Raw genomic sequence first — 21,889 nt, 5'->3', positions numbered from 1 at the left:
AAAAAAAAAAAAAGAAAGAAAAAAAAAGAAGCTGTACGTCTGGGGGTGGCTAGGTGGCACAGTGAATAGAGCACGGGCCCTGGAATCAGGAGGACCTGAGTTCAAATGTGGCCTCAGACACTTAACACAAAACTAGCCATGTGACCTTGGTCAAGTCACTTACCCCCAATTGCCCTACTTTCCCCCTCCAAAAAGCAAAAAAAAGATGTACATTTGAATTTTGTATAGCACAATATTAAAACCTTACTTTTCACAGACTTTATAGCCTTCATTGGCACTCACTGCTTTGTATTTTATGTTTCCTTTCGTTCGCTCCAACTCCCAATGCCAATCCTTAATCGTGTCAAACATCACAGTTTGGTGTGGGGGGCCTGTGGCTAACAAAACAAAAATAAAGGGATTAAAATGAGATTTTCACGAAGCACTCATATTGTAGTTTTGTGAAAGGGGAATCTCAGATTGAAGATTCTTTCCCTTTTTTGTGTACCCACATCAATCAAATTTAATACACTTAATTTTTATAAAATCATTCATTTCTTACTCCTAATTTTACCTAAAGGGTGACCAAGGAATTTGGAAGACCTTGGTTCAAGTACTACATGTGATACATACAAAGCTGTGTGACCAAGAGTAAGTCATTCACTCTCTTAGTGGTCTGGGCAATTCTCCAAGACTGTAAATTACAGTGGAGCTGCACTGATGAAAGCAATTTTCATACCAGGGAGTCAGTTCCTATACCAATGAAGAAGTCAGGTCCAAATCAAAAAAGCAAAAATTTTATCGTATTTTCTTCATTAACAAATGACTGTCATTTCACATGACACAAAGATATTTTGATTACTATTTTTCACAAAGCCCCACACCCAGCTACATTTTTAGCCAGATTACACAATATTTTAGCTCCTCAAAAAGGCATTAAACTCTGAAGAAAGGTTTGGCAAACACACTAAAAAAATAAATGCATTTTTTAGCCTTACCACAATGTACAGAAAGACACAAGGCTGATTTTGGGCAAGTGTCAAATTTTTTAGTGTAAACCACCCTTGAAGACAAGACGGCCACCAAAAGAGAATTTTCTAGTTTAACAGCAGCTAGTAGTCATACAATAGCATGTGTCATTCCCCTGGAAGGGAAATCAAGATTCCTGGGGATGGGAAGAAGAAAGCAGCCATGAAGATAGTGAGGCAACAGATGACTATCTCTCTGCCTCACCTGACGTCTGCTCCAACCTGTGAGTCGTGAGAAAGGAGCTAGAAGAGAGAGAAGTATCTGGCTGTGACCACAGGCAGGCAAGGACACTTGCCAAGATAGTCTCAGATGTTTTACTCAAACCACAGTGAACCATTTGGTTCAAATGTCTATCACTGCATATCTAAAAATAAAGAGGCTACTGAAGATTACCTGTCTGATAAAATCTGTGCCCTCCATTTTGAATAACCTTAGGGCATAAGCATAAATAAAATGTCCACAGAATAATATGTGCCAAAAAAACCCCAAATCAAACAAACCAAAAAAAAAAACAAACCAAAAAACAAAAAACAAAACCCCAAAGTCTTCCTCTCTGGCTTGAACTGAATCAAGACAGTAGCTTCCTTCAACTTGCCCAAGTCAGTAAAGTGGAACTTACTAAGGTCTCAAAGACTATGTCATTCAGGTTCCACAGTTAGTTTCCAGAGAGGCAAGTCTTTCTCTAGAAGCATAATGAAGCTTTTGGGGAGTCTCAATGAAACACATTGATGAATTATTAGGGCAAATAATGGTTGCAACAGGTTGTCCAGACCAGAGGTGTCAAACTCAGTCAGCATGTGTCAAGGAGTGCACAGAACTAGATTCAAATGTGATTGGGAATTAACAAAATAAATACAAATACAATGCAACACAGATAATGTTGCATTTTTCTAAGTCAGTAGGCAGGGCAGTGATCTGTTTCTATTTGAGTTTGACACCAATGGTCCAGATTACAAAATTCCCATCTCTTCAAATTCCTACATATTTGATTTCTAACTTAAAATTAGTTAAATTAGCTGCTAAATTTAACATTCATTTGTATAAAAGTCTTCAATGAGAGTGGAGGTTGAGGGAGGAGAAAGGTAGGCATAAAAACTGTTAGAGAAGATTCTGGTCCTTCTAGCTGAGGGATGTAAGTTAGTACAGATGAATAAAATGGGCAGGGTCAATTGGGGTAAGGTTCTTGGCATGCTGATCAACATATGTTAGGGTGGAGAGAAAGTTAAAAACTGGCTAGGAGAGAAATATTCACAGATTGTGTCCAAATTCCAGGAATCAAGACAGAAAATTAAAATAAAGCCAAGAAGGGCACAGAATTAATTCAAGCAGAGCATAATTTCTCAACTAGCAAACTTTCCAATTAATTACAATAATTGAGAAGTAATTAGCATCTCCCATATAACTATTTTCATATTAAAACAAACTTTGTTCCATACATTTACATTATCATATTAACTGGCACTTATAAGAATAACTCTAAAGCACTTTGTAATCCTTGACTGTTTTCTGAAACAAAACCAAATTAAATGATATTCAACACAGTTTTGGTGGAAGTGTGCCAGGGTGTACTACAGCAAGCTCAAACCACCTCACAAGAGTCAATTATTAAATTTTCTCTGTGAACATTTATATTACAAGAAAAATCAGCAAATGCTACAGACCTGGGCTTGATTTATTGTTTTGCTAATAGCCTAGGCTTAAGAAAGTGAAAGAGAAAGTGTTAATCATGCAGAGCAAAGTTTAAAGTGTGTCACATCAATTTTTCCTCGGAGCTGGTTGTTAAATATTAATGTGTGTACGTGTATGTGCGTGTGTCTGTGTGTGTTTTGGGTTCAGTTCCGCAATTTTATCAGTGACTAGCAATTGTTCTGCAACTTATAGGGATTTCCCTGGAAATGAAAGAAGCTCCCTCTTTTAACACAAGTTGACACTTCAAAGTGAGAGGCCAGAGTTCACCCAGTCAGTATGTGTCAGAGGTGGGACCTGAATCTGGGTCATTCAGACTGAAGTTTGTAGTTTAATTCTATGAAAACTGGTCATAGCATACATAATACATGTGACAACTGTCTAGTACCCAGAATATCTGACTAATCAGAATACTTCAGGGCCCAAATATGACACAAGAGCACATACTACTGCATTCTAGAAGGCCCTTTAAGTGCCTTTGGAAACTCCCACATCATTCCGTATGCCACTTTCCTGACATAAGTCTGAAAAGCCTACGGGGCCATTGGAAAGCAAGGCAGCTCAGGACAAAGAAAGCATGGCAAAGGGGCTGATCTCGGTGCCAAAGAGAGAAAACAAAAAGAATGGGACGATAGTTAGCAGTGCTTGCCTTCTCCATCACTTTGGACAAGGGCTCAAAGCATGTTTCCAGCTGAAGTCTCAGGCTGCCGGGAAGTCACGGCTCCTCATTTTGTTGACCACAACACCAGCAAGAAAACAGGCTGATTACCTTACTCTCACTGAATTCGGCTTAAGGAGGGAATAACATACACACTCAACTGGGTATTTTACCCTACAGGAGAGTAGGGGGGAAGGGAATAAGAGGGGGGGATGACAAAAGGAAGGGCAGATAGGGGGAAGGGGTAGTCAGAGGCACACGCTTTCAAAAAGAAAGTGATCAAGGGAGAAAACAGAATAAATGGGGAGTGGGATAGGGCATGACTGCTAGGGAAATGTTTTGCATAACTACACGTGTATAACCTATACTGAACTGCTTGTCTTTTCAGTGGGAATGGGTGAGGAGGGAAGAAGGGAGAGAATCTGGAACTTGAAGTTTTAAAAACAAATGTTAAAAAACTGTTCTCCATGCAACCAGGAAATAAGATATACAGGTAATGGGGTATAGAAATTCATCTTGCCCTACAAGAAAGTAAGGGGGAAGGGGAGAGATGGGGGGGTAATATGAGAGGGCAGATTGGGGGAAGAAATAATCAGTATGCTTGCTTGGGGTAGGGGAGAGATGGGGAGAAAATTTGGAACTCAAAATCTTGTGGAAATGAATGCTGAAAACTAAAAATAAATAAATAAATTCTGAAAAAAAAAAAAAAGGAAAATAGGTTGATTGCTCTCAGGAGAACTAGATTCTGAGTTAAAGATCTGTCATCTTTGACTTCCAAAATTTCTTTGTTTTGGCTCCCCTTTTCAGAAAAACACTAGTATAAGTGTAACCTGGGGTCCATGAACATCTCTTCTAAAAAATATTGTGATAACTATATTTCAATATAGTTGGTTTCCTTTGTAATCCTATGCATTGTATTTTATACATTTCAAATGTTACTTTGAGAAGAATTTTACCAGACTTCAAAGGGGTCCATGGCACAAAATCTGTTAATTAAGTACCAATATACTATAGCAAAGGCCTAACTTGTGGTAATTAGGTGTTTTTCACACCAAGCCTGTTTTGGGGACAGTAGAAGAAAAATGTTGTTCACTCTCAAAAAGAAAAAAAAAAAGAAAGTAGAAATCACATACCTGTATTATTTTGTTTAGCACTTGCATAGGAAAATAGAAACAATCGTTTAAGTAGCTTAGGAGCCTGGGTATGATGAATTATGCCACTGACAATCTAGAAAAAAATTAACCACCATCAAGTTATTAAGTAGAGTTAAATTTTGTCTAGGAAAATCTCAGGGAAGAAAAGCTCATCGTTTTTGAATAGGGCTAGAAACATTTTAAGACAGACAGCCCATGGCCCCCTATGCTACTCAGTTAGCCACATAAGCCCAAGCTTTGAGGACAGTTCTCAGAGCCATCTGGCTCTGCACTCAGTCAATAAACCTTTATTAAGTGCCTTCTATAAACCGGGCACTGAGCTACATTCTGAGAATACAAAGAAAGGTCAGTCCCTGCTCTCAGGGAGCTCAAAGTCTAACGGGGAAGATAACATGCAAACAACTCTGTACAGACAGCCCATATACACCAGATTAACTGGAAATAATTCATGGAGAGAAGGCACTAGAATTAAGGGGGTCAGGTTCAAATTTTATTCAGACACTTACTACCCAAGTGACTTCAAGCAATGACAAGAACCACAATAACGGCAGCTAGCATTTTTATAGTGCTTTACCTAAACTATCCCAGGGTCTAACAATCTTGTGAGGTAAGCGCTATTATCGTTCTCAGTTTACAGATGAGCAAATGAAGGCAAAAGGAGGTTAATTAACCTTCCGCAAAGTCAAGTCAATCCGTCTTACTGCCTGTTGGGAAAGCACTTTGAAGCTACTTATTATAATGATTTTCTGGGGCTACCTGGGGATATCCAGTATTTAAGCTTACTCCCAAACTCCCTACTGTCTACTAAGTATAGACAACAGAGCTGACTACAGAAGTTAGTGTGAGATTAAGACAAATCTAGCCAAACTTGGGTATCATACTAATCCGCAAACAATTAAAGAGCTGGGACAACATATAAATATTATTTGCCAGAGAAAGAAAGCAAGCAAACTGAATTATCAAATTTCTACTGAAGAGTTTAATATGAGAAAAAAGTCTCACCATATGTTCTACATCTTGCTAAGTGAAAAAGTACAGGGACAGTGATTAAAGTAAAATGGTTGCACTCATCTTTTTAATTCACCAGTTCGTGTCACATCACTTTTCTCTGGCCCTGGACACTGATTCTCCAAACACACAGTCCTCTCTGTAAGATTCAGCTTCCCTCAATGAACCTATAGTACTCTCTTTCTCACCTCAAACACTTCCTTTCAAGATTTCATTTTTGCTTTTCCCAAGGCATCAAGATCATAGACCCATCAACTTCTGGCTGAGAAGCCAACAGTTGGGAGGTGGATTGCTGCAGGCCTTCTCTCTTTAGTCAACCCCACCTGCAGTGCCTCTAACTGCCTTCCCGGAGAGCTACTCTAACTTTCCATTCCTCTGCCTGGTGAAGAACTGGAAAGCAAGACCTGAAAGAATGAAGGCCCTCCAAAGTTGGCAGTATACTCTCTGAAAATGCATAGGCTGGCTTAATTGCATTTTGAGTACAGCCTAAATGCAATAATGCATCATTGAATCATGTTAAAAAAAATTGTCTGGACGAGCTACTCTTTTTCCCCCTTTTTTGAAATATAAGCAAAACAACCCATTCCCTCCCAGGATTCCAAGGGGGAAAATCTAAAGGGAAATAAATTCCCCAAACATATGCAAACAGTTACCCTTTTAACTTCCTCTTCCTTTGTGTACCTCAGGCAGAAGTGAAATACTCGGAGGTCTTTGCAGTGGATGATGAGCTTTTCAGGGTATTTCTTCAGTTGTCCAAACAATGGTTTTTTTTTCTCATCAAACACTACAGGAAAAAAAGTCCAAGTCAGTAAATAAGATAAGAAAAGAAAATTGGGTTACAAAGGTACAAGGGTAATAAGCTAATGTTTGAAGAATCAAGGCAGTGAGAGTAAAAACAGTGCTTGTTCTCTAAGATGATGCCACTGAGCAAGAGCTTCACTCGTGCCGGGATCCCTGAGCAGTCATATTTCTTCATTCTGCACACAACGCCAGCAATGGAATAAGTTGATGACTCTCAGGAGAACTAAACTTCACTGATTTCAAGACACCAAGATCTTAAAACTAAAAATTATTAAGGAAAGAGATCACCAGGGGAAAACTGACCAACAGAGGGACCATGGTTCTAGAGTGGAGGGAATGCATGAATATCTATTTCCTCATTTTTGATGAGGAGTCTCAGTCATGTTCAACTCTTCATGAACCCATTTGGGGTTTTCTTGGCAGAGATACTAGAGTGGTTTGCCATTTCCTAGGTGGTACAGCAGATAGAATACCATGCCTGGAGTCAAGGAAGACTCATCTTCCTGAGTTCAAACCTAGCCTCAGAAGCTTACTAGCCATGTGACCCTGGGGAGGTCACTTAATCCCATTTGCCTCAGTTCCTCATCTGTAAAATGAGCTGGAGAAGAATATGGCACACCCACTGCAGCATCTCTGCCAAGAAAACCCCAAATGGTGTCACGAAGGGTCAAACACAAGTGAAATGATTGAACAACAACAGGCTTTTTTTCTGGGCACAAACACAAGTTCTGTGTTCTATTTCCTTTGTTATAACCTAGCATACTAGAATCACAGTAAGTGTCTGATGAATTCCACAGCTCTAAACTGGTTAAACTCTGAGTGAGATTCATATCATGGACAGCAGGAAGAAAAGAAGCCTAAGACTGCCTAGGCAAGTTCTCTTTGACACTGGGAGAAGATGCATCAATTCAGAGTATGGTGGATTTGGAATTAAGTGAGTTCTGTTCCTCAATTTAAAAAGGATAGAGAGGCAGTACTGGTGAAGTATTTGACAGGTCACTGGACTTGGACTAAAAAAAAATCTGGGTTCACACATCACACCTATCAGATTGGCTAACAACACAAAACAGGAAAATGATAAATGTTGGAGAGGATGTAGGAAAGTTGGAACACTGATCCATTGCTGGTGGAGTTGTGAGCTGATCCAACCATTCTGGAGAGCAATTTGGAGCTATGCCCAAAGGGCTATAAAAATGTGCATACCCTTTGACCCAGCAATATGGCTTCTAGGGCTGTATCCCAACGAGATCATAAAAATGGGAAAAGGACCCACATGTGCAAAAATATTTATAGCAGCTCTTCATTATGGGGGCCAAGAACTGAAAACTGAGTGGATGCCCATCAACTGGGAATGGTTGAACAAGTTGTGGTATAGGAATACAATGGAATACTATTGTGCTATAAGAAATGATGAATAGGCAGACTTCAGAAAATCCTGGAAAGATTTATATGAACTGATGCTGAATGAAGTGAACAGAACCAGAAAAACACTGTTCACAAAGAAAGAGCCACAGTGTGCAATGACTGATTTTGATAGACTTAGCCCTTTCCAGCAATGCAAGGATCTAAAACAATCCCAAAGGACTCATGATGATAAATGTCATGGAGTGAGAATGCAGAACAAAGCAGACTATTTTCTTTTTTATTTTGTTTTTTCTTTCCCATGGTCTCTCCCATTCATTATAATTCTTCTATGCAACATAACTAATGTGAAAATGTGTTTAATAGGATTGTATGTGTAGAGCCATATCATATTGAATGTCCTCTTGGGGAAGGAGGGGGAGAAAATTAAAAACTTATGGAAGTGAATGTTGAATACTAAAAATAAATTTTTTCAAAAAAAGATCTGGGCTCAAATCCTATGTCAGACACAAACTAGCTGTGTGACTCTGGGTCAGTCACTTCAACCCCTACCTCTGCTTCATTCATCATTTTTAGAATGAATGAGGTAGACTAGATGGTCTCAGAGGTCCCTTCCATGATTCTCTGGCACTCTAAATGGCCAAAGTTATTACTGAACATGGAGCTGACACTGCATGCTGAACAGATTTTCAAGATCTGCTTGTGTGTGATGTCTTAAAACTCCACACACACTTACCTCCATAAATTTGGTCAACACAGTGTAACGTAATATCATTTTCTCCTATCACCTTATTCTTAAATTGAGGCTCCTAAAAAAAAAATCAACATAAACAACAAATAAGTCAGAATCCCTAAAGTTCAGGATTGAGAAATGTACAGGATGGGCATAGACTGAGTCAGTACCTTCCTTACAAATTCCAAGAATGTTGAGAAAAAGTAACCACACCTCTGGGTAAGACATTACATAGATACATGTTACAGATTACATGGAATTCATCAACATGCTAAAGAACCCTACACTATCCAAACATTCATGGTTAACTTCCTGCTCCTTGGTTGTTCCAAATAAGGAGGTACAGGGCCAAATGACGGACACTCTATTTAGTGGGAAGGGAAATAAGGGTTAACATCTTTCCTCTATCAATTCCAAAAGTCATATAAATCCTATTCACTTATAAAAGTGAGCAAACCCAAACCTAGAAAAAGAAGAAAAGACCAAACAATACAGGCTTCTAGTAAATGCATTCTCCAAAATATCTCCACAAGAGGAATGGAAGACTTTTTTTTTTTTTAAAGCAACTGGGGTTAAGTAACTTGCTCAATGTTACATGGCCCGTTATTTCTGGATGTGGTGGTAAGTAACTAAGCCCGGATTCGATCCCAGGTCATCCCGACTCTGGGGCCGGTGCTCTTACTCACTGAACCACCTGGCCACCCCAGAATGGAAGACTCTTAATGAGAGGACAAGCTGGCACTGGTGGATTACACTCTTCACTAACACCATGGCCCGGATATTTAAAACCCAAGCTTGACAATGGGCAAGTTTAAACAGGAACCAGGAAGTGATCTCTGCTCTACACTATGAATTGGCCACCTTTTCCTTTATTCGCAGTGTTTGCTTATGCACGCTGGTGACTCACAGTGCCAACAACCATTTCTTGTACCTTCTACCTTCCCTAGTGCCTAGCCCATAGTATTCTATAGAAAATTCTAAATTTGGATGAAGGCTTTCTCTCACTAGTGTGAGCATTTCACCTACTAGTGAAGATAACCAGCTCTTCCATGCCACATACAATGGTTCTTCTACATGTTGTTCCACAGATCTACAATATAATGCCATGGTACTCTGGAGGCCTTTCTGAGTCTTTTAATGTTTCCATTTACATCTGTGCCGCATTAGGCTGTCCGCCTATTATCCTTGACTCTAAACTACACATCCATCCCAGCTCCTTTTCTAGTCATGTACATTCCTGGGAATAGCTTTTTTTATACTGTAATTCACACCCAAGGTATTCTTAGTAACAGGTTACATACAGTCTAATTACTTGGACCTGGCAAATGTAAGCCAACTTGTAAATGAAACTAGTAGAAAGTTTCATAGAAGTCCTGCTACTAAAGGGAATAATTTGAGGGTAGAGCCTGTTTTTTGCCTTTCTTTGAATGCCCTGTATTCACAGTAAAAGCTTAATAAACATTTTCTGACTGATCAGTGAACATAAGAGATAGAAAAGAAATTCCCTATGTCTGTGTGTGTGCATGCGTGCATGTGCTAGGGGAAGGAAAACAGGGGAAAGAGAAAATGAGAATATATGTATGTATATATGTAAACTAGAAACCTCTAAGAGGCTATTGCAAGTCTAGGTAATAGTATCCTCATACATTATCATCCAATGTAGACTCATCTCCAAGGAAGGCAATCTTGAAGTCTGTGCAAACGAGTTTCCCACAGATTCCACGCTGACCTGAATCATCCTGGATACACTTAAGCACTGTGCTGGCTTCACAAAGCAGTTGTTCACCTAATCAAAAAACAAATTAAGTACATGAATTTTCCATGAATAATATAAAAAGTTAAAGGTTAATGGTTTTACCTTTGCTAAAAACAAAAGCACACCCACACATATGAAAATACTACTGACCCTATGGGGTTTTTTTTTTCATTTTTTTTTTTTAAAGCAATCGGGGTTAAGTAACTTGCTCAAGGTTATACAGCAAGTTACTTCTGGGTGTTGTGCTAAGTATCTGAGCCTGGATTCGATCCCCAGGTCATCCTGATACTAGGGCCGGTGCTCTTACTCGCTGAGCCACCTGGCCGCCCCTCCCTTATGTTTTTTTTTTATTTTTTATTTTTTTTTGCCTTTTGGAGGGTAATTGGGGTTAAGTAACTTGCCCAAGGTTACAAGGCTAGTATTTTTGTGTGGGTGTTAAGTGTCTCAGGCCGGAACCGAACTTGGGTCCTCCCGACTCCAGGGCCAGCGGCTTTACTCACTGCGCCACCTAGCCGCCCCCTCTCTTATGTTTTTTTTAATGGATTGGTATGTAATGAAAAAATTTTGTGAGAGACTGAATTATAGGCACAAATAATCAAGCACTAAGATAAGCAAAGTCAAAATGGACCGACAGGTCTATGATGGACATTTTCCTGGATAAACCTGACATTGAGAGATGGAAGTTTCTAAGGAGATGGTGTTCATCAAGCCTACACCATCAAGAAGACATATAGCAAAACTATCAGTAACTCATTTTAGACTAGACAGGTATTTCACAAAATCTCTCCCCAGGTGGCTGAAAGAGTAAAATCTTGTTCAGAACTTCTGTAATCTAGAACCTCCAACCAGTTTCATAGCCACAATATTTTTTTTAAGGGGGGAAGGCAAGGCAAATTGGGGTTAAGTGACTTGCCCAAGGTCACATCACTAGTAACTGTTAAGTACCTGAGGCCAGATTTGAACTCAGGCCCTCCTGATTCCAGGGCCGGTGCCCTATTCATTGCACCATATAGCTGTCCCATAGACACACTTTCTATTTGGGCAGGGTCAGGGGATCTGATCAGTCTTCCTGGCTCCATGGCTGCAAGATTAGCAGCTGGCTAGCAGAGGTGTGAGGCAGAGCAGCTTCTTGAAAAATCATCGTAATCACTTGGAGTTTGGCTCCATGTAAAGGAAGCACAGCACATGCTCAGACTACAGAGGTAGAAGCTATCTGCTCCCAAGAAGAAGAAAAGCCCATGTTTTCTGGAAGTTCATCATAAATGGCAGCAAAAAGGAATGTCATGTGGTGAAAGACTGGACACAGAATATAATGAAGAAAGGGAAGGAACTATTTCCTCTAAAAAGCAACTCCCTTACACATACACCCTTCCTACCACGCCCGAATACACATATACAAAAGAGATGAAGAGGAAAGAAAACAAATTATCTTTATAAATTTCTTGTAATGTCAGTAACATTGTTACTCTTTCAATTCAACACTCCATATAAAACCAGAGATAAATTTTTGATGCCCCAGGATCGGCAAGGGAACACAGGTCAGTATAAATTTATCTTCCTTCTTTAAGAGGTTAAATAATTACTTTCAGTTTAAAGAGCAATGCAACAAAAGAGGTGTTTATCCAATGAAGGTTCATCCAACAGTTCAATTTTAGAGACAGTTGTGTTTGGGGAAAATAAATACACAATAGTTAAGTAATTTATTCAGTGTTCAAAATAGCTCCAGAAAAGGCTGTTTAGTTAAGCTAAAAGGAGAAAACTTGTTTAAAAAAAAAAAGGCTTCCTGTAATTTAAACTCCTTGAAAAGACTTAATAAGTTTTTCAGCTACACTTCTCCCCCAAACAGAAGGATAACATCCTGTAGCTGAAACACTTTAAACTAAAAATTAATATAAGGCCAATATCAGGAGGCTTTCTAACTTCTATAAAACAAAGTCAGTAGAAGGAGATAATATGCTGAAGCATAGTATACAGTTGTAGATTGTATATTAATTTATGTGTACAAAGATCAAATTATTTCCAAAGAAGGGGAACGTAGCATAGTGTACAGAGTGCTGGCTTCAGAATACATGCTAGCTGTGACTCTGGGCAAGTCTCTGGAAGCAACTCCCTCAGTCTCAAAGTTGTAGATCTGCGATAGAGGTGAGTTTCCTACACCAATGAAATCACAAGTCTAGACCAAACAAAAGAAAAATAATCTTTTAGGTTCTAAGTTGTCTAAGAGGAACAGCACCCAGAGAGAAGTAGGGAAATGGGATAGAGACTTATAGCTTTCTGCTACTTCCTGGCTGGACTTGAATCAATTTGACTCTGTGGTGAATGAGAGAAACTGCTAGGGATGCCCAAGTCAAGCTAGCTAAAGGAGTTCCACATGTAGTAGAGACAGCTGGTTGTGACACAGAGTGCCAGGATTGGAGTTAACAAGACAAGTTCAAATCCAGCTTCACATACTAGCTGTGTGACTACTAGCAAGTCACGTAACCTCTGTCTGCCTCAGTTTCCTCAACTATAAAATGGAGTAATAACAGCACTTATAACCCAGGGCTGTTGTGAGTATCCAATGAGATAATATTTGTAAAGTGCTTGGCAGAGTACCTGGCACAGAGAAGGCACCATATGAATGCTAGTTATCAGTAATGATCAAACAGTGGTCAAGTGATAGCTAAAGTTGCTTTCTCCATAAAAAATCCTCTAGAGATGTAAAGATGACCTTCCATCTACTCTGTATATACGCTGTATGTGCTAAGCTATTAATGTGCTTTTCCATCATTAGAACGTGAGCTTCCTGAGGGAAGGAATCATGCTTTTATTTATTTTTTTTTGTATTTCCAGCATTTAGCACAGTGCCTGGAATACAGTAAGCACTTATTAAATATCTGTTATTTGAATGAGAACCTGTATATGGGCTCCAAGTGGTTAATCAATCACAGATGTGGGGGCAAGTTGATGTTCCTTAACACGCTCTAAGAGGAGAAGAATGAGGAACAGCTGATATCATTACATTCATGACTCTCTACAGAAATATTCTCACTAAGGCAAGGTAACAAGTTCTTCTTGGTTCTCCAACAGTCAGGAAAACAAAAGTTTTACTCTGGTTGCAAAATTATTCCTTTTATCTTACTGTAATGTACATAATACTCTGAAGTCTAGTCTATGGTGGGAAGGGAATGAACCAATCCCCAAAAAACCTCCAGCCCTGCTTGTAACTAGGCACTGCCTCCCATGCCCATGACAATCATGGCAGTTACTTATTCAGTTTTCAAACAAGCTCCAGAAAAAGGTATAGATGGAAGACTGTAAGAAAGACTTCCAGCATTTTTTCGGCTAAGTTTACCCCAAGAACAGATAAACCTGTGACCTAAAACACCTGAAACTTAGGTCTCTTTTCTAGGCTCTCAGAAACCCCTGAAATACAGCCCACCTGACTTCGAGGCTGGGACATTCCACTTATTTCCTTGCTGGGTTCAGGGAGGCCCCCAGGACAAATGCAGCCAGGCTGATCAGACTGTACATTTACTAAGTTCCTACTAATTGTCAAGCACTGTGCTACGCTAAGCAAAGAAGCCAAAAACAGTCCCTTCCCTCAAGCTGTTCACAATTTAATGGAGGAGACAACATACAAGCTATGTACAAGCAAGCTATAAGAGATACACTGGTAATCTTCTGCAGAGGGAAGGCACTAGAATCAAGAGAGGTTTCTTGTAGACAACAGGATTTTAGTTGGGACTTGAAAGAAGCTAGGAGGTGGAGAAGAAGAGGGAAAATCTTCCAAGCATGGGGGCAGATAGCTAGGGAGTCAGTGATCTTATTCAAGGAGCAGCAAGAAAGCAAGTGTTATTGGACTGCAGAGTACATGGGGTAAGGGAAGGAGGGTATAAGGTATAAGAAGACTGAAAATTAGGGGAAATAACACCAACTGTAACCATATGAGGTTCCCAGGGTCAACACATCCCTAGGGACCCCCAGTACTCAAAGAGCAGGGCGAGGTAACTGAGGACTAGCTGCGCTGAGAAACAGGGAGCGTGACTCTGGAGGAAACCTTGTACCTTCTTATTACCTTCTTTCATCAGGATTGTCCTCCCATTCCCCAATAGTCCTTGACCCCATCCCAGAGATACTGAATCCCCAACCACTGAGAAATAACCCTCATTCCAAACCCTGGCAGCTTGCTCCCTTAATCTTATTCACCTCAACCCCATCCTCCTCAATGTCCCCACTCCAGGTCTGTCGGCCCTCTCCACTGTGCCACCTAGAACTCTGACTGATTCTTTTCTTTTTAAATTTTTAAAAATAGTCTCAAAAGTCTGAGAGTTTATCAAATATCCATTTTTTTCTTTTTTTTTCATTTTTCAAATGCTTTATTAACTTCTGATTTACATCATTCATTTCCACCAGATTTTGAGTTACAAATTTTCTCCCTGTTTTTCCCCTACCCACCATCCCAAAATAGCAGTCCCACAGGATATCCCCTCCTCCACTCTGCTCTCTCCCATATTTTCTCCCATACCCCCCCTTTTGACTTTTCCAGTGGATCTCTATGCCCCAGGGCCTGTATATCTTATTTCTCAATTACATGTAAAATAGTGTGTGTGTATATATATATTTGAGTATTTGATTTTAAAACTTTGAATTCCAGATTAATTCCCTTCCTCCCTTGTCACCCACCCTTACTGGGAAGATAAGCAGTTCAGTATAGGCTGTACATGTGTGGCTAATGCAAAACAATAACATACTAGATATATTGTAAAAGACTGACTATATTTCCCCTCCCTCCTATCCTACCTCCCACTTGTTCTATTCTCTACTTTGATCCCATCTTTTCAAAAGTGGATGCTTCCAACTTCCCTCCCCCCCCAGCCTGCCCTCCCTTCCATCATCCCCCTTCTCATCCCCTTCCCCCCCCCCGCCCCTTGGAGGATGAGAAACCCTATTAAGTGTGTATTTCATTTCCTCCTCAAGTCAGATTCAATGGGAATAAGGTTGACCCATTCCCTTTTGCCTTCCTATTCTTCCCCTCCATTGTAACCATATCCCCTTGCCTCTTCTGTATAAGATAGTTCACCCCATTCTGTCTCTCCCCATCTCCTCTCATTATATTCCTCTCTCACCTCTTAATTTCACCTTTTAAGTATCATCCCTTCCTGTTAAATTGGTCCTGTGCCCTCTATCTATGTATACTTGTAAACATATAAACACACATTTACATATGTATTCATATGCCCATATATCCTCATATATAGACATATATGTATTTCTATTCCCTTCAACTACTAAGAAAAAGTTTCATCAGTTACAATTATTCTTTTTCCATGTAGGAATGTTAATAGTTCAACTTTGATAACTTCCTTATGATTTCTTTTCCCTGTTTATCTTCTCATGCTTCTTGTATCTGAATGTCAAATTTTCTATTCAACTCTGATTTTTTCAGCAAGAATGCTTGAAAGTCCTCTATTCCACTGAATGACCATATTTTCCCCTGAAAACATGATACTCAGTTTTTCTGGGTAGGTGATTCTTGGTTTTAATCCCAGCTCCTTTGACCTCCGGAATATCATATTCCAAGCCCTTCGATCCCTCAATGTAGAAGCTGCCAGATCCTGGGTGTGTTTCCACAATATTCAAATTGTTTCTTCCTGAATGCTTGTAATATTCTCTCCTTAATCTGGGAATTCTGGAACCTGGCTATAATATTCCTAGGAGTTTTCTTTTTGGGATCTTTTTCAGGAGGTGATCAGTGGATTCTTTCAACCTCTATTTTGCCCTCTGGTACTAAGACATCAGGGCAATTTTCTTTGAGAGCTTCCTGGAGGATGATTTCTAGGTTCTTATTTTGGTCATGGCTTTCAGGTAGTGCAAAAATTTTTAAATTATCTCTCCTGGATGTGTTTTCCAGGTCAGTGGTTTTTCCCATGAGATATTTCACATTGCCTTCTATTCTTTCATTTGTTTGGATCTGTTTAACATCATCTTGATTTCTCATAAAGTCACTAGCTTCCATTTGCTCCAATCTAATTCTGAAGCAATGATTCTTCTCAGTGAGCTTTTGAGATTCTTTTTCCATCTGGCAAATTTGGCTTTTTAAGGCATTCCTCTCCTCATTGCCTTTTTGAGCCTCTTTTGCCATTTCAGTTAGTCTGTTTTTTAAGGTGTTATTGTCCTCTGTCAGGCTGTTGACTCTCATTTTGTAATTTTCTTGCATTGTTCTCATTTCTCTTCCCAACTTTTCCTCCACTTCTCTTATCTGCTTCTTAAGGTCCTCTACGGCCTGTAAACCAGCTCAAATTTTCCTTTGAAGCTTTTGTGCAGGAGTTCTGACTTCACTGTCTTCCTCCTGTTCCATGCTTTGCTTCTTTTTTCCCCTAAATAGGAGTCTAGTATTGGAATCTTCTGTCTGCTTTGTTTCTTTTGCTTGGTCATGTCGCCCCTCAGTCACTTGACCCCTGGGCTTTTTGCCACAGTAGGACTCTGCCACCAGACAAGGGGATCTTTCGTCCCAAACACTGGGGTTTTCTCAGCTGCCAGAGGTATTAGATGGGGGCCCTCTCTGAGGCCTCCACACGCTCTTGCAAGCTGGACACATACCCCGGGACCTCCACCCTAGGCTGTAATCCAGATCCAAGCAGGTTAAAGCAAGAGCGATTACCCCTCAGACTGGTTGCCTAGTCCCCCTACACTCTGCAGGCCAGGAGCTGAAGCTGCCATGCGGCGCTGTGCCAGTGGCTCAGCGGCTTCAGGCAAAAGCCACGCACTCCCTCTTACTGAGTCCCCAAATCCAGACTATACCGACCTCTCACTTTGTCCTTTGCATCTATGTGTTGATAATTCTGGAAAGGCCATAGCTGCTGCTGATCTGGAGTCCCTCCTGCTGGTGGCTGGTCAGGCCCACCCTAGGCTAAAACCTCCGGCTCACGCAGGCCTGGGCTTGGTTCCCAGAGCGCTGGGCTCTCCTCAGCAGGAGGTTAGCTTCTCTGTGTCATTTTGTGGGTTCTGCAGCTCCAAAGTTTGTTCAGAGGCCCCTTTTTACATTGATTGGGGAAAGTGGAAGCCAGAGCCACTTTGAGGCTGTGCTTCTACTCCGCCATCTTGACTCTGCCCCTCCTCTGACTCTGATTCTTAAAACATCCTTTCATTTTAGTCCCCTTCTTCTCCTGCTCCTTCTATTCTCTGGCACTAAATAAGACAAGGCTCCTCATCACCCCAGCCTGCCCCACCCTGTTCCATGATGATGATGCATCCATGGCCATTCTTTCCAGCACTGGTTGCATCTTTTTGGAATCCTCCTGATTCATTACTTCCAGTAGAGAGCCATAATACTGTTGGCCTTCTCTAACTCTAATTGCAACCACCTCTTCTTTGACATTTATTCTATCCAAATTTATCACTCAATCCAGATACAGGTACCCTGAAGGAGACACTAAAGGCAGTACATGCCAAGCAAATCAAACCTTCATCATCACTTGGGTCACCATCTGATCTCAGATCCCAGCAGAGATAGCCTAGGACCTTGATCTACTCCGACCTGACTTTCTAACCTACTCACCACAACAGTTGTTCAAATCTTTTGCTTTCTCCTCAAGCCTTCCACACCCATCCCTTTCACTGCCCTCTCAGCTGAGAAGCAACCTTGCTAGCTCACTAAAACAACTGAGGCCATTTGCTCAAGGTTCTTTTGTCTCACATCCCCTTAAGATGGTCTCCCCACTATCTCCTTCTTTACTCCAGTCTCTGATGATGACACAGCTCTTCTTTTTACTTGGGATACTACCTCCCTCTCCATGTATCTTTGATTCTATCCCATCACATCTTCTCCAACAGATTTCCCCTACTATTATGTTCCCTCTTTTTTTCCTTCTTTCTCCGTCTTCCCTGCTGCTTTTAAGCACACCCAAGTCTCCCCTTACCCTAAAAAAAAGAAAACAAAACCAAAAAACCCCTCACTAGCTCCTACCATCCCCTATTACCTTTCACCCTATAGTACCTTCTCCCTTTCTCAGATAAACTTCAAAAAAATCATCTATACTTAGTACTCCCACTTACTATGTTCTCAACTCTTTTCTAAACCCACTGCAATCTGGCTTCTGACTCATCATTCAACCAAAAATACTCTCTCCTAATTGCCAAGCCGGATGGGCTCCTCCTCAATCCTTACCTTTTCTCACCATCTGCAACACTGGGACTGCTGAGCCCCTTTCTGTCCTCTCTACGGTCTGTGCCATTGTGCTCTCTTGGTTTTCCTCCCACTGACAGCTCCCTGATCTCTTCTGCTGGATCTTCCATGTCATACCCACCAACTCTAAGTATCCTTCAAGGCTCGGACCTGGTCCTCTTCTCCTTTCTCTCTATATTATCTTGCTTGATGATCTTATCAGTTACCAGGGGTTCAATTACCATCTCCATGAAGATAAGTCACAGACCCATAGATATAGCCTCTGCTTTCTCCAGAACTCTAGTTTTTCACCACCAACTGTCTAGGGGACATTTTAAACTGAAAGTCCTGTAAGCATTTCAAGTTGAACATATCCTAAAAGAACCCATTACCACTTTCCCCCTCCTTTCTCCATTCCCAAATTCTCTACTACAGTGGAGGGCACTACTCTGGCTACCAAGCTTCACAATCTCATTAGCATTCTTGACTCCCGGTCCTCATTCATCCCAAAAATCTAATCAGTTGCCAAATCCTGTTTCTACCTTCACAACATCTCTGGTAAACACCCTGCCTCTATTCTACTCATGTAGTTACCTCCCTAAATTAGCACCTCATCACCTCTTGTCTGGAGGACTGCAATCATCTTCCAATTGGTCTCCCTACCTCAAATCCTGCCCCACACCAATCTTTCCTCCAGAGCATCACCAAAGTACCTACTGTGCAGATCTAATGAACATCCATTCACTTTTCCCTGGCCCAACCCCTTCCACTCCAAAAAACATCAAAGGCTTCCTATTACTATACCTCTAGGATAAGACAGAATCATGTTTGTCATTTAGAGTTCTTCCCATCCCTAGTCTTCTCCTATTTCCAGTCTTTTTGCACATTACTCCCCTACCACACACTCTATGGTCTGCACATACTGGCTTACCTGATATTCCTCAGACATTACACTTCTTTCCCTTATCTTTATGCCTTTACAATGGTTGTCTCCCATGCCTAGAACACTTTTCCTTGTCACTTTCTGCTTCTCACAACCCTTGGCTTCCTTCCTTTGAGACTTGGCTCAAAGCTCACCTTGTGTACATCTCCTTGCCCCTCCACCCTCTGCTGCTAGTATCTTTCCCTGTAAGGTTACCTTGTATCTGTATGTAACTTCTGTGTGTGTGTGTGTGTGTATATATTTATTTGTGCATACTTACATGTTACATATTTCATGCATGTATTTATGTGTCCCTATATATATGTCTATGCTGTCTCTCCCATTAGAATGCAAACTTCTTGTCTTAGCACAGAAAATGTTCAATAAATGCATGACTGATTGGTGAGCATTTAAATCCTACTGGATATATCAATGTCCTATGTTAAGTAGTATAGGCAGAGAAATAAGGTTGAGAAAAAAACTAGACCAGAAGTTAGGAAGACAACTTATGCTGTGACAAACTATTCTATCACTAAGGAAAGCTGGTAAGGGTTTTGAGGACAATGGATGTTTTGTTCTGCTCAAATTATAAGTCAGAAAAAGAAAAGGAAGGCAAGTTGGGTGGTCCCCTATAGCAAGAAAAAAAGCATGCTAAGATGCATATGGTGAGAAGGGGTGGTTAAAGCCAGGTGGGGCACAAAAGGGAGAGGCAAGAGGCTGCTATCTTGCCATACAAGGCATAGATGCAGAGCCAGGTATGTAGCTACGGAACTGGCTACCCCTGCAACTCAGCTCTGCCTTCTCATGGAGGCTATTAGCCTTTGGTTGAAGACAAAGGAGTGTATATATAGTAACATCAGAAATGAGGTAATTTATTTGTTGACCAGGTTGCATATGGTACGCAATCCTAACAAAGCCTGTTACCTGGTAACAAGTGAAGATTTACTTCTTTCTCTGTTACTTCCTTTTCATTTGTGTGTATTTCCTAGAAGAGAGGAAAAAAAGGGTCATTAAATTTTTTTTTCAGGTTTGAAAAGAACAAAACGAAGTTATGCTGTCAAGATACTGTATACAACACAGCAAATAACATAACATACCACTTTATTGTTTTGTTCATTAGGTCATAATTGACTAAGGTGATTTTGGCCGATAAGTGTCAGACAAAAGACTAAACATCTCAAACCTGCCCCAACATGTTAAAACTATTTGCTTTGAACTGAAAGATTTTTAACATTGGGGTGGGCAGGTGGCGCAGTGAGTAAGAGCGTCGGCCCTGGCGTCAGGAGACCTGGGATCGGTTCCGGCCTCAGATACACGACACCCACACAAAATAACTGGCCGTGTAACCTTGAGCAAGTTACTTAACCCCAATTGCCTTTAAAAAAAAATTTAACATCTATTTCTCTAAAATATTGTGAGTTTAATAAATATAAATGTAAAATTTCTAAAGAAACTGCCAACAAACCTAAGCCAACTAATAATGTGGAATGGTTATGGACTCAAAAATAATTGTTTTGAGTGCATGGTGGTAAGGTCTAAGGAATTAAAGATCCTCTCTGACAATGAAAAAATGTCCCCAAGAACATAAGAACAAATTAACCCAGCAGGTAAAAGCTGGTATTTCTAAAAGTACATGTGGCCACACCATAACTGGTAAATTCTTCTCAATGACATGTCTATAAAAGTCCAGCCTTTACAGGTAACACATGGAGGAGGAGCAAAAGTAGCTATTTTAAAATGAAAGAAAGAAAACAAAAGAAGATAGAATATAGTACTAAGGATTAGAAGCAATGAAGGGAACACTGAGCTGTAGATAATGATAATGGAAAATACATTTTGGAGATGGAAGGGATTTAGAACTAAAAGAGATATCCAAGGTCACCCAATCTAATACTCTCCTTTTACATGCAAGGAAACACCATACATTGGTAGTGGAACCAGGATTAGAACTCAGGTCTCTTGGCTTCTGGTCTAATGTATTTTTTTTTTTTAAACAACTGGGCTAAGTAACTTGCTCAAGGTTACACGGCCAGTTATTTTTATGTGGGTGCTGAGTATTTGAGGCCGGAACCGATCCCAGGTCTCCCGACGCCAAGGCCGACACTCTTACTCACTGTGCCACCTGACCGCTCCACTAATGTATTTTTTGTGAAGAGAAAATAAAATCACTTTACAATTAGGATCAAGAAAGACAGGGAGAGGATTAAGCATTTATATAATACTTACTGTATGCCAGATACTGTGCTAAGTGCTTTTCAAATATTATCTAATTTGATCCTCACAACACCCTGGGAGGCAGGTGCTGTTATTATTTATATTTTACATTTGAGGAAACTGAGGCAGAGGGTGACTTACCCAGAATCACACAGCTAGCACATGTCTGATGGATCAGAATTCAGGTCTTCTTGACTAAAGGTCCAGTGCTCTATCTGCTGTCCCATCTAGCTTCCCCCATTAGGAAAGGGAGCAACAATCATTTTACCTCAATACATTATAGCCCTTCAGGGTATGAAAAACATCTTCACTTGAGTAAAGCAAGGACCAGAAGGATTGATGAGAACTTTGTGTAAACATCAGGCATGAATACCTAAATTAAATCTATCTATCTATCTATCTATCTATCTATCTATCTATCTATCTATCTATCTATCTATC

At 40.4% G+C, this 21,889-nt stretch overlaps 1 protein-coding gene across 1 annotated transcript in view; it reads right to left on the bottom strand.

Moving 5' to 3' along the window:
* Positions 1–21,889, bottom strand: part of LOC138171453 (myotubularin-related protein 12-like) — an 86,807-nt gene that overhangs the window by 30,307 nt on the left and 34,611 nt on the right. The window contains exons 2-7 of the mRNA XM_069100958.1: positions 20,159–20,219; positions 10,057–10,196; positions 8,414–8,486; positions 6,168–6,298; positions 4,486–4,579; positions 248–377 (exon numbers count right to left, since the gene is read on the bottom strand). Coding sequence (XP_068957059.1) covers positions 248–377; positions 4,486–4,579; positions 6,168–6,298; positions 8,414–8,486; positions 10,057–10,196; positions 20,159–20,219 — 629 coding nt within the window. The remainder of the gene's footprint in view (positions 1–247; positions 378–4,485; positions 4,580–6,167; positions 6,299–8,413; positions 8,487–10,056; positions 10,197–20,158; positions 20,220–21,889) is intronic.

The sequence above is a fragment of the Petaurus breviceps genome, unplaced genomic scaffold, assembly GCF_028583685.1.
Source record: "Petaurus breviceps papuanus isolate PSGF00001 unplaced genomic scaffold, PetGlider_PUasm1.0 128, whole genome shotgun sequence".
In the NCBI taxonomy this organism is placed as follows: Eukaryota; Metazoa; Chordata; class Mammalia; order Diprotodontia; family Petauridae; genus Petaurus; species Petaurus breviceps.
Note: the sequence above shows the minus strand (reverse complement) of the source record. Positions and strands in the feature narration are given on the sequence as shown.